This window comes from Cyprinodon variegatus, unplaced genomic scaffold, assembly GCF_000732505.1.
Source record: "Cyprinodon variegatus isolate N-32 unplaced genomic scaffold, C_variegatus-1.0 Scaffold380, whole genome shotgun sequence".
Lineage (NCBI taxonomy): Eukaryota > Metazoa > Chordata > Actinopteri > Cyprinodontiformes > Cyprinodontidae > Cyprinodon > Cyprinodon variegatus.
Window position 1 is genome coordinate 351430 of NW_015150833.1, and position 12574 is coordinate 364003.

The 12574-nt window shown below is 35.3% G+C and overlaps 1 protein-coding gene across 1 annotated transcript; it reads right to left on the reverse strand.

Annotated features, from left to right (window-relative positions):
• Positions 1 to 4209: 4209 nt before the first annotated feature.
• Positions 4210 to 12551, reverse strand: LOC107092424 (desmocollin-3-like). Its single transcript, XM_015386909.1, has 11 exons — positions 12397 to 12551; positions 12156 to 12310; positions 11916 to 12050; positions 11508 to 11696; positions 11147 to 11394; positions 10875 to 11017; positions 9775 to 9996; positions 8532 to 8753; positions 6596 to 6711; positions 6170 to 6490; positions 4210 to 5912 (listed from the first exon to the last, which is right to left on the reverse strand). Exons 2-11 carry the CDS (start codon positions 12306 to 12308, stop codon positions 5715 to 5717), a joined length of 1947 nt encoding a protein of 648 aa, XP_015242395.1. The 5' UTR covers positions 12309 to 12310; positions 12397 to 12551; the 3' UTR covers positions 4210 to 5714.
• Positions 12552 to 12574: the final 23 nt, after the last annotated feature.

The following is a 12574-nucleotide window of genomic DNA, read 5'->3' on the forward strand; positions in this document are numbered from 1 at the left end:
ACAGGATGAATGAATGGTCGCCGGCGCGCGCGGATGACATCATACACACTCAGCTTTGTTTTTAAAAGATATAAATATAAAATATAAAACCGCGGATGTCTGGGGCACAGTGATTCGCCTACATGTTATGAATGCTGGCGTACCGTAAAGAATGAATTATGAACAGTTTAGTTTGTGCCTTCAACTCATTGTCCATAGGAAGACGTTACTTGGATTACAAAAACGAATATATTTGGAACAGCTACAAATGACACAAAACTAATAGTGAGTAGAACATGATGTTATAACGTGAAATCAATAGGCCAATATTAAAAAAAAACGCTGTTCCCCTTTAAGCGGTCTAAAAGCAAAAGACTAGGTACACCCTGGACAGGTCACCAGTCCATTGTCCTAGCAGTGTTTTTGGACTGTAAGAGAAAGCTGTTATACCCAGAGAGAACCCATGTATGCACAGAGAGAACATGCAAACTCTATGCAGTGAGACTGTTGGCTGGGAACCAAATCTGGGACCTTCCTGCTGCAATGCAACTTTGCTAAAAAAAAAAAAAAACATGCAGCTTAAATATATATTCAATCAAAAATATTTTCGATAAACATATGAGCATGCACACAGTTTACCAATTCTAAGCATTCATTTAAGATGAGAAAAGTCTCTTGGATTAAAATATAAAAAGAATCTTTGGCGTTATAGGTCAAAGCATATTTAGTTTCATGTTAAGTCTCTGCAGGCTTTGCACACATTTATTCTAACCCGTCCAGTTTTTTCTGGCAGGTTCTATCAAGTTTCATCAGATTATAGCTGAAGCATCTATGTCATTTCTTCCTCAGGCCACTTTTCAGATGCTACACGTGATTTTAAGTGTGACCTTTCTGCTTCGGCCATGATAATGTTCTTCCAGTACCCGAAATGTGTGTATGCTTTGGTTTATGAATACTATGCAACAGTGGTACCCCCAGAACATTTTTCACAAGGGCCCTCTATGGTTCAATTGGAGGCCATATGTAACGCTGAAAAAAGAGCATTTCTGAGTACTGCACAAAATATGATTTTGTACTTTAAACGGTATTAATGGATCCAAAATGTAAAAAATATATATGAAAATAAAAAGATACCACATTCATTAAACCTAATTTGGTAGTTTTGGCAGTTTAAAGAGATACAAAGTACTGCTGAACATATAATGATTTTTTTCCATAAATTTTATAAGCAGAATAAGGCATGAAGGGCTGAGGTTTCACAAATTGGGATTTTAAAACAATACCTGTCTGCAGCTTCAGTTGACATCTTGCAAATCTTTTCAAAATGTTAAATGGGCTGTGCTTGACACTCTCAGGTTGCAGTTATGCCTGTTTCCTCTAAATCTTCTTTCTATCACACGTTTTCTTTTCCATACAACGACTCTTTTTTAATATGGCCAGAGCACTCAATGGAGGGTCAAAATTTTTATTAGCTTACCAACATTTCATTGATTATTCTCTTTCTATCTAGTATTTCCCATGTAGAGTGATGATGATGTAGACTTATTATTTTTCCATAAGATAGATATACCTATAATAAAATACTTTTATTTTATTATTGTTATGTACTGTAGCACAAGTTCAAATTGAAATGTATGAAAGCATACAATAATCTTTATATGTATAACCTTTTGAATGTTTTACTGAAAAAATTTTATCTAAATTAATTCAAAGAATCACACTTCCAATTCTTTTTTTTCTTATTTTTACCCGAGCTGCATTCCCATCTGACTTTAAGCTTCACTGACAGGTTGACAGTAGATTTAAACACTTTACAATCCAATTTTTTATTTTTTTTATTTTGGGGGATTCAAAGCAACTAATCAGGTTGTTAGTTATTTGTTGTTTCTATTTTTCCAAAGATGAGCTGATTGTGAAGTATTTAACGATCCAAACGTTGAAGACCTCTAATTTAAGGGCCTTTTCTGCCCTTGTACTTTTACCGTAAGCTGAAATGTACATTTTAAACACTCCTGCTGCACCTTGATACATCCCCTCCCTTTAGATGCCCTACTGTGGTTTTCACCAATTAACTAAAGCTGTTTTAATTGCACACCGGAGAGACACACAGAGTTGTTTTCACTCTAGTTTCTAGCTTCCGTTTTTTTTTTACACTTAGGTTATGAGGAAACAGTGAATTCTAGTGTCTATTACAGTAATTGCAACAAGATTTCTTTTTTTGCTTTTTATAGTTAAATATCCTGTCACAACACCCACACTGACCCTGTTGTGCATGATATATCTTAATTGGTAACTTAGTTACACTCAAGCTTTACAGTAGCCCACAATTCATCATCTAAACAGTGAAGGAAGTACTTAGCAAGATATTATTAAACTTTTACTTTCCTTTGTTCCTTTTTACTGTAAGCATGCAAATCATTATTTAATGTCTGCTCTTAATCTTCCATAAAATAGAGATTTCTATACCATATACAGAATGCTGCATGTATAATTGACTGCACGTAGTAGCCTACTATTGAGCTATTGCTAGTATTGAACAACAGGAAGAAAAAAGTTCGAAGCCTTTTATTTAAATCTGTGAAGGTGAGTTAAATCCTAGAGGTTTGGCGACAAAAGCTACACATGACCCAAGGGGTTGATTCTGATTCTGCTTTTCGTCATACAGCCCAACATTTCTGGTAGCTTTCTGTATCTATGTTGTCAGCAAAAAGTTGAGCTTCATACGAACTCTGATGGAGTTGAGTATCTCCAGACTCTGGTGGAAACTGAACACACCGTATGTTGTTTTCACAGTATGAATTCAAATAATTACAAGCAATGCACCAATGTCATGCTCTTGCCTTAGAACTGATTGCTTCTTTACAGAAGTAAAGGAGCATTATGGTTCAAGTGCCTACAAGGTTGATCATTATACAAAGTGATGTATGGAATAACGGGACTTGAGTTTATGCTTTACTGCTGCTTAAAAAAACCCATCTCTGACAACCCTAAAAGAAATTTGTTTTTTCCTTCTTATTACATAAAACCTTTTAAAAGATTTTCTTTTACTGTATTTTCTATTTATTATTTGCCTTAAAGAATGAATGAGACGGAACAAGTGTTGTATCTCATGTTGATATATTTTTAGGCTGCTTCCACGACTTTTTCCATCCTCTTTGTTCAAATGAAAGTGAAAGATTTCACACTCCTCTGTAGAAACAACCTAAATAATCTGTGTCAAATGAAAGATACTTGGTAAAGCAAGTCTTATATACATTATTTGACACAGATACCTGTATTATCATACAGGTATCTGTGTCAAAATGGCCTTTTCATATATTAGGGCTGTTTATAAAAAATATTCTCTCAGGTTAGTTTCCTAAATTCTCCTAATTAGCCCCCTGTGGAATGTCTAACAACAAATTATTTTATGTTCATATCTTTTTTACAGCCTTACATAATTCCAAAGTTGTATTATAATATGTGCGTACATTATTGCAATTAATAATTTTGTATTTGAACGTCTCAAAATATTATTTTATAAATGCCTTTTCTTTTATAGATGTATTTTTTTTTATCTTACTTGTAGTTACTGACTTGAATTACATTTATTTACACCATATAATATACAAATGTTGTGCTCAACTGATGTAACCAGAAGATGTAATGTTTATTTGGATTTAACTGCCTTTACTCAAAAACAAATAATGAAGATATCTGCTTTTGTCGAAAAAAAAAATGTCTAAGGAACTGTAAAAACACAATTTTACAATGAAGGTATAATGTTTAAAATATTACTTTTTGGTTACCTCATTCTTTCTATGTTGAATCCAATAATCCAGCTATCATAAGTATTGACAAACCCTCCCAATAACAAACGCAATTTTTTGAAAATTAAAAGAAACAGAGATATCCGCTTGTATGTATAGTGTATATATATATATATATATATATATATATATATATATATATATATATATATATATATATATGTATGAAGCGTCAGTCAGTAACCTATAGTTTTCCTCAATGTAGTAGGATTGAAAACAGTCTGTGTCTCTTGCATCATTGGTGCTCTATGGGATGTACGTGTTTGTTGTTTCTGCAGTACTTGGAAGAGCCCATCTAACATTAAAAATTGTCACATTGTCACATTAGAAACACTTAGAGAATATAGTCTCCCTTCTCAAAGTCTCTGTTTGATCTGTAATCACTTGTCTCGACTGTGTCTAGATGGCCCGATTGGCAAATGTTTTTATTAACAGGTAAGCAGTGTTGACCAGTAAAGTCAGTGGGCATTAACAATAATGACCTTTGTTAATTTACAAATAACAGCTTTATGAAATATTAGAAAAAATCAATACAAAGAAGGTATTTCTATTGCAATTTGTACTTCATGTTACTATGCATACATGTTCATTTGGACATTCCTTACTATTCTAGTAGATGGTTTTATTCATCTAAAAAGGGAATATTTTATGGTAAAAAGATTTTTTTTTAAACTTGCAAGCAACAAAAACTATAAATTATTTTTTTAGGAAGCGTGTTGCTATTATTGCTGCCAATTATCATGCTGTGCTTTTTATATTGAGGAACTGAGTAGCATAAAAAAAAAAAACTAAGGAAGTTCTAACTCTGGCATGTAACCTACTTGACAACAAACTAACTGTAAGCTTGTCTTTACAGGACCGAGCTATTGCAACACTGTACTGTTCAGAAGGCCACACCCAGTAATTTATTTACCGGAGCAGCAAAACATAAGCTGACAAAGCACCTGCTTCAACCTGGTAACAGACTTTGGTAAAGTCAGATGAATTACAAGTTGGAACATTGATTATTTTGTTTTTTGTTATGTTTTTTTATGGTTTTCCCCACTAAACTATATCCATTAACCTAGCTTCAGATTTTACTAGAATTTATCACACTTTTCAGCTCATTAAAAAAAAATGACAGCAGCAAAACTTACATCATGTGACATACAGTAGTACAAAAATGCACTTACAAATCACTTTACCTAACGATAAATATTTGATCCCCTTCAATAATGAGCGAATTGTCTGACCTTGCATTGTGTAAGGGCACGCATTCCGTTGAAGGCGTTGTCACACCCCACCCCTTCTTTTTTACACCAATCTGTTAACTTTCACATGCTCATTGTCTCAGAATGTTGCAATAATCCCTCTGAAACTCAGCAGGAGCTACACCCAGTCACACACATTTATATGCTCCTGGAATGTGCCTCCACACAATTACTACAAAAATTGGACAGGCAGTGGAAAAAACCTAAAGTAAAACGAAAGGAACCAAAAATCTAAATGAGTTATGCATGTGGAAACTTGTTGTATGTATTAAATACTGTGAAATGTAAGTAAAGGAAACAAGAAGTCTGAAATAGTAAAAAGTGCACTATACAACTGCAAATATACAACTTCTTTTATGATAAGATTTATAAAAACCTAAAAACCAAAAGTAATTACAAAAAGATTTTACACTTTCCGCTGTCTTCATATACAACCTAATCTGGACATAACCAAGGCTATAGAAGCAAATTAGCACACAGGAACACATAAAAAAAATACATCTGCTTTGTTTTCAGTGCAAAAGACTTCAACTAAAAAACAAAATAAAAAATATTAGCATGAAACAATAAAAACAAAACACAAACAGGATCGTCATTCAGGTCCATTCCAAGCATTCACATCCCAAGCATCTAAATATTGTACAATGAAAAGTAAACACCACTGTTTCGTCTTTGTTCATCTCTTTGTGCAAACAGATGCAAGAGTTTTAAACTTTGGCCCGAGAGTGTTCATAAATTCTAAGTTCTCTCTGCCATCGAAATCACTGCAACATCCAATGGAGCCGGCAACAGAGCCCGTCCCCTCATATCCGTAGGCGTGGATGAGGTCATCCGCATAGCGTTCATCCCCTGCGCCTTTCATGTATGCCAGTTTCTGAGGGAAACAGAGAGGGGTTATGTGTTATTACTGTGTGTGAGGGCTAAGCCTGCATGATAAGATGCAACTTGCAGTGCAAAGTGATTAAACAAGGCAGCTTAGGATGTTAATGGCAGTCTGATAGTAGACCTACCAGTGAGCTAAAGAAAAAATAATTTATAAAGGGAAAAAGGCTATCACCGCATGTTGAACATTTAGATAAAATGACAAAATTCCAAAAATCAAAACCACATTTATTTGTGTGTTAATCTTACCTGTTTCAAATAAAGGCTGTTTGTCTGCCAAGCCTGACGTTGAGATTTGTCCATGCCGTAGAGACCATAATCCATGCCACTATTGAAAACTTGACTCCCAACGTGCTGACCATACTGGTCAAACTGGCTGGAGGAAATCGTATGCATATTCAATGTGTTAAGACCAGTGCTCTTTTGAAATCCATTCTCGTGCAGGCTGTGTCCTCCGATTGTGCTTGCGCTCCTGTTTCCCACCCACCCGACATTCAGCAAAGAACCCTTGAGTGAACCTTTCACTGCCTGCTCAATCCCAGAATTAGGAAGAAGTATGAGACTAGAATCCTGAAAAACAAAAAAAGTCCCCAATTAATGAATTACTCTGTGCTAAATATTGGAAAAATGAAGACAGCAGAGGAGTTTCTAATTCTCCATGGACAATATGTTTACCACTTCATCGCCGGGTGCCTCTGTGTTCGATGGAAGTAGGATCCCACTACTATATGCGTTGTCCTCAATTCGGTGCTTCTCAGTCTTTGTAGTGCAGATAAAGAACAGCAGTAAACCTGTAATATTAACACAGACGGAAAGAAAGGTGTAAACAAGTGGCATATTTATTTTTGTGGCTAACAGTACTTATTTAAAAGAAGTTGGATAGTAGGATGCATTGAATTGATAGTTTGTTTAGTGGCAGATTTTCTAGTGTGGCTCTGTGACGATGCTGCAACAATAACAATTTTTTTCAAAATAAATCCCCTCAGAACGCTGTAAGGCTGAGCACCAGATATAGAAAATCTGATCTGGAGCACTATTGAGAAGCAACTAGAGTTAAGCTCTAGAAACAACAAAACAAAGAATGTTGCTCTGCTTCTGGGCTTAAAAATTCCTTGAAACGGTAGCAACATGTTAGAAGACCAATTCCCAGATGAATGGTTTAAAATCAGAAAAATAAAAAGCTCCTTTGATAGTTAGTGAGACTAAATGTGCTAACAGTGCAGCTAATAAAAGTTTAAATGTCACAATCTTTTGTATTGCTGGAAGAGCAAACTTTAATGTCACTGAGCTGCCTGTATGAAACGTATAGCTTTCTCTGCTACGCTCATAAACTATAAACCAGATCATGAAAATCTCTTGTTCAGTTACACAGCTACTGTGTCATTTTAATGCAAACTGGAGCTGCTTTTCTGGCAACTGTACAACATTAAAGCAAAGGTAAAATGTCGCCTGAAGCTTTATAAAGAGCTGTTACATTCCAAAGTCCAGCGTGGCACTCCTTGTTCAACAGGTATAATATACCCACTACATAGCTAACAATAATGTTGACATTAGGATGAAAGGTTTATTCTAAAGATTCTTACATGTTAATTCATTTTATAAATTAAAAGGTGTCAAAAGTAGCCACATTAACTAATTAACTAACTAAGTAGATTTACGTATACATGTGTTAAAAAGACAGTTTTATAAGTGCCTACAATACTTTACTTAAGTTAAAGCAATAAAGAAGTACAGGGTCTATATTTTACTTAACTATGAAGTCAAATTAAACTTTTACCTTAAAACTCTATTCTAGAATGTTCTACAAACAAAATAAATTGTGTTTTTTCCAATTTGTTATACTGTACTGTTAGTGAGAACATAAAAAAAATACTATCTTGGTCTCGATTTGTTCTAAATTAAAATTTCTGACAGGATAATATAATCTGTACTCAACTTCTGTATGATCAGCTGAACATTTTTAGAGCCTTAGTATTTACAGCATTAAAGCTGCAAATAGCATTAAAACTGGAACAGAACTTGAGACTAAATCAACATGTAAATTAAAAATCTAAAAAGGGTAGATCAGCTGCAACATTTGCCTGCCCCTGTCGTCATCCACGTCACTGTTCGTGTTTTTATATAAACTGCTTTAACCAGAATGATTCCCTTGAAGAAAGTCTCAGGGTAGCAGAACCAAATGATATGTCAAAGCTAAAAGTTATGAAAGCAGAGATTAGAGGAATTAAGGAAATATGCATGTATAAAAATTTATATTGCAATGTTTATTTACAATTTGCAATAGAAAGGTTTTCTACTATTGTGCAGCCCTAGATAGCCACTGGCCTCTGAAATCTAAATATCATGTAGTACCCCTCAAAGCAGCTTGGCATAGTAGCTGTTCACTATTTGTGCATGTTGACCACGCTCTCCTCAGCTTTCTTTTTCTAAATAATGCTTCTTTGCATCATCTCCATGCCTCAGAAAACATTTCTAAATCTCAAGACACCCTATAACTACAACATCCATTTGATTTGCTTGTCTTTAATTTCTTATACATCACATTTTATTTATCAGCACATAGGGAGTCTTCCCTGATGTGCTGTCGAGATGATTAAGGAAAAAGACTTACCGAGCAACAGGAGGAGGAGCAGGGGTAAGAGCAAGGCCAGAATACCCAGCGGTCCCAGGGCTATAGAGCGATCTTTGGTTATGCATTTGTTGTTTACGCACTGGCAGATCATCACTTCTGTCATCTGTGTTTCACCATGTCCTTGTTGATCGTTCACAGTTATAGGGACATTGTAAAGCCCTCTGGGAAGTTTTTCCTTTGCCAGCAACATTCCGGCAGTAGCTTAGGAAGAAAGACATGTAGAACTCTTTAAAAAATTATAATGCCATGTAATTAGAAAAAAAAAAAAAAAAAAAGCATCCATTTCTTCACTTTTAAAAGTACAGATTTTGGCAACTTTGAGTAACTTAACATACTGCAACTACCAATGGGACTCTATACATTTTTTTAAATTGTGTTAATTACAGGGTCTGTGGTTAATTAATTGCGATTAATCACTTTTTAATCAAAAGCCATATATTGATAAAATAAACAACCTGTCATTAGCCTTGCAAATGTCTGAGCTTGTCTTAACATGAGACCTGCTTGAATCATTCCTGGATATAATTCCAGGTCAAGTGTAAACAAAGTCGATAAATAACACCTGCTAGGACCCTCTCACTGGAAAGTTTCAAGTGATCGGTGTGACTGGCCGTCCTTCAGGAATTCATAGAACCATGGTTACAGTGTAACTTTCGTTGCACTGAGATGTTTTTAAGTTTTAATACTCCCATTGGACCCCCACGCCCCTAATGCTGCTTTTTGTCAGATTTAAGGGTATACAAAAAAACACTGAGTACAAAGGCTTTTGAACAGGAATTTAGTAAGTGTAAAAAATAGCTATTGATTGGATTAATCTTTTAACCCATTAAAATCAATAGAACTATTTATGGAAATTACTAATTGCAACATAAAATAAGGGATGTAAACAACTGAATGAGTTGCCTATCACTAGGGGTAGTAGTGGTTGTTTTTGGACTTCTTGCACAAAATAACACATTTTCCAAAGTTTCTTATTTGTTTCTGATATATTTCAATAACTGGATTCCAAACATTTTGGGTTATTTGCAGAAATAAAGACATTTTAATAAAAGATTGGCATGCTTTTTTGGTAACCTTTAACCATGGTTATATATAATGTTCATATCAGAAAAATACTATTTTCAACAAGTTCTTAAAACATAGAGGGCTAACCATCATTCTATTCTACTCTAACTGTATGCATAACATCAAAAAATAACTTATGAAGGTAGATAATACCAACCATTATGTGATCTCACAAGCCATTTGCTACTGTGCTCAGCAGGGATTTCATAACTGAAGGGGCCAGAATATGGAATGAGGTCACGGTCTTCAACCAAAAACACCACGGAGGTCATCATGTCATCCTTTCCTTCACACATCTGCAGTTTCTTTGGAAACGATGGAGTGTTGTCATTTTTATCCTTTATTAAAAGAATAACTTGTCCTAATCCTGTCTTGGAACCTAAAATTCAAAGGAATAAAACTAGTTAACAAGAACTTGAACAAGTCTGCACAGAAAACCTAAGATCATATAATTTGTTTGCTTATTTTCCATCAAAGTTTTTTTTTTCCCAAGGAAACAATTACAACTTTCCTTGGTACCGAAAATCAAACAAGATCGTATGAGTCACTGTCCAGGAATAGAGATTGTTCTATGCCAACAGGTGTTTTTTTTTTTCTGGTAAAGCAAAGACAGTATGTTCAGACAGGTACCAGGTGTGGCTTTAATTCTAAACAGACACAAGGTTGATACAAAATGCTGTCATCAAAAAGGAATCAGGAAGAATGAGAAAGAACAACCTGTACCAATCTGGTGGTTTAACAAGTTGTCTGCAAACCACAGAATCTATGTGCATTTATCAAACATCAATCATTAACCATTTTATACATGAGTCATGACAAATTCATCTAATTGCATGTGTTTTGTTGTTTTTTTCAAAAATGAATTTTTAAACTAAACACTTGTAATCAGTGACAACACATTTTGCATTTCCCAATACTATGAAAAAATGGAAAAATGCTCCATTAGCTCTGCACATTCTTGTCCCTGTCATCTCCTATTCAGCTGTTCATCTTGACCATAATCCTGGATGCCATTGCCAGTTTTGAGGATTGTTTTCCCATGACTCTATATGATGTAACCCAAATAAGTTAAATTAAATGGCATACAAACAACTTCTTTTGAATAGCCTGTGCATAGAAAACAATTTGCGGACTAAAAAGCACAGGAGGCTTTGATAATTGTTTTGGCTAACGGAGATATATCTGTGTAGTTTAAAAACAAGAAAGTGTGCCTATCCTGATGTTGCTATCTATGCAGTGCATTCTGTGACAACTTACTGGCATCAACGGCCCGCACAGTTAAGTTATACATTCCATCCTTGACGAGAGGGGATTCTCGGTCGATTGTGTTTGAAACGGTCAGCTCTCCTGATAGTCTGTCCACTCTAACCCATGAGCCTGGGTCATTCATCTTGTAATATCTGAGTGAAGACAAAGTACCACAGGTCAGAACATTCTAGACCAAGTCCTTTCTACAGTTTTGTCAACCCACAAAAAGAAAATCCCTTTTAAAAATTAAAGCAATAAAAAAAAAAAAAAAAGAGGATTACGTGATTCCGTCGCTGCTCTTGGTCTCTGGATCTATAGCTTTGTATGTTCCTATTATTGTGCCATTTGGTAAGTTTTCATCAACTGTGAAGGTAACAGTCGGAGCAAGGAATTCAGGGCCTTCGTCGATGTCAGTGACAGCAACGTTCACTGGGACAGACAGCCACTGGGCAGTGGTGCCTTTCAGCTCTGCTTTATTCTGGGCCGAAATCATGAGCTCCATATTCTTGGTCTTCTCGTAATCTAAGGGCTAGAGAACATAGTGGGGCGTAAAAAAATGTAAATGAAGAGATAAAAGTTGATGTCCTGTGAATAAGTATCAATCATATTATGCTTAAACAATTCTTGAGTCTAACAACAAACCTTTGTAACATAGAGAAGTCCTTCATTTGTCTTGGGATCAGTATCAATCCTGAAATATCCATTTTCATTTCCTTTTGTGATGACAAATTTGGAAACCCAGTTATCTGTGCCTTCCAAATCTTTATCGTCCACAGGAATTCTAAGGATAAGATGTTCCCCCTCCTTATTTTCTGGAGTGGTGGCTTTAAACTAAACAAGACAAACAAAACAAAAAACAAAAATCACAGGGTGTTTTTGAATTAGGGATTAGGCCGGTTCCTGGTACCCATGTACACCAACATTATTTTTTTTATGCGCACACAAATAAAGCCAGCAATTTGTGTCACACAGACTGTCTAATATTTGGCAGCAAACATCCTCTTACACTTTGAAATTTAATATTCATTTAGTCAGCTTTTAAGCACTTACAGATGTTTCTCTGAAAGTTGGTGGGTTGTCATTGATGTCGTTCAAGGTGATCGTTGCCGTAGCTGTGTTAGAAAGACCGTTTGGTGCCCCCTTCAAGTCTCTGATCTCTACAGTCACCATATGCTTGTCTTTTGTCTTAAAATATATTTCAGAAATGGAATGAAATTAGAGTTGAATTCAAACTAGGGAATAACAGCTTTAGGAACACAATCATTTGTCTTTAGAGATGGCGGTGCTTACCTCTCGGTCCAGTTTATTGGACACCGTGGTGATGACACCTGTATCTGGGTTGATGGCAAAATGTTCCAGCCCATCTTTGAGTGTGAATTTGATCCTAACGTGATCAGTTTTGGGATCATCTTTGTCTGTAGCATTCACTTTCCCCACTACCATATCTATCGGCAAAATTATTTATTTAGAGGATGTTTACAGGAAATGCTTCCATGAATATGACATGACTTTTAAGTTTGCTGCTACTTACTTGTAGTTTGCTCATCCACATTGAAATTAAGGCTGCCTTCAAACTCTGGATTATTATCATTAACATCATCCACTATTATTTCAAGGAACAAAGGTTCGTCTCTTTTCTCTTGAGTTTTTTTATCCAAAGCATTGATCTTTAGCTATGAACACATAAATGAGAAACCCTTATCAAATAT

What these genes read in the sequence shown, in the direction of transcription:
- LOC107092424 (XM_015386909.1), bottom strand. Translation starts at nt 12,308, where the DNA reads ATGGTAGTGGGGAAAGTGAATGCTACAGACAAAGATGATCCCAAAACT. An exon ending in GCTTGTGAGATCACATAATG is followed by an intron (nt 8,754 to 9,774) that starts GTTGGTATTATC and finishes TTTCTTCCTAAG; the next exon opens with CTACTGCCGGAATGTTGCTG. An exon ending in GCTCCTCCTCCTGTTGCTCG is followed by an intron (nt 6,712 to 8,531) that starts GTAAGTCTTTTT and finishes TTAATATTACAG; the next exon opens with GTTTACTGCTGTTCTTTATC.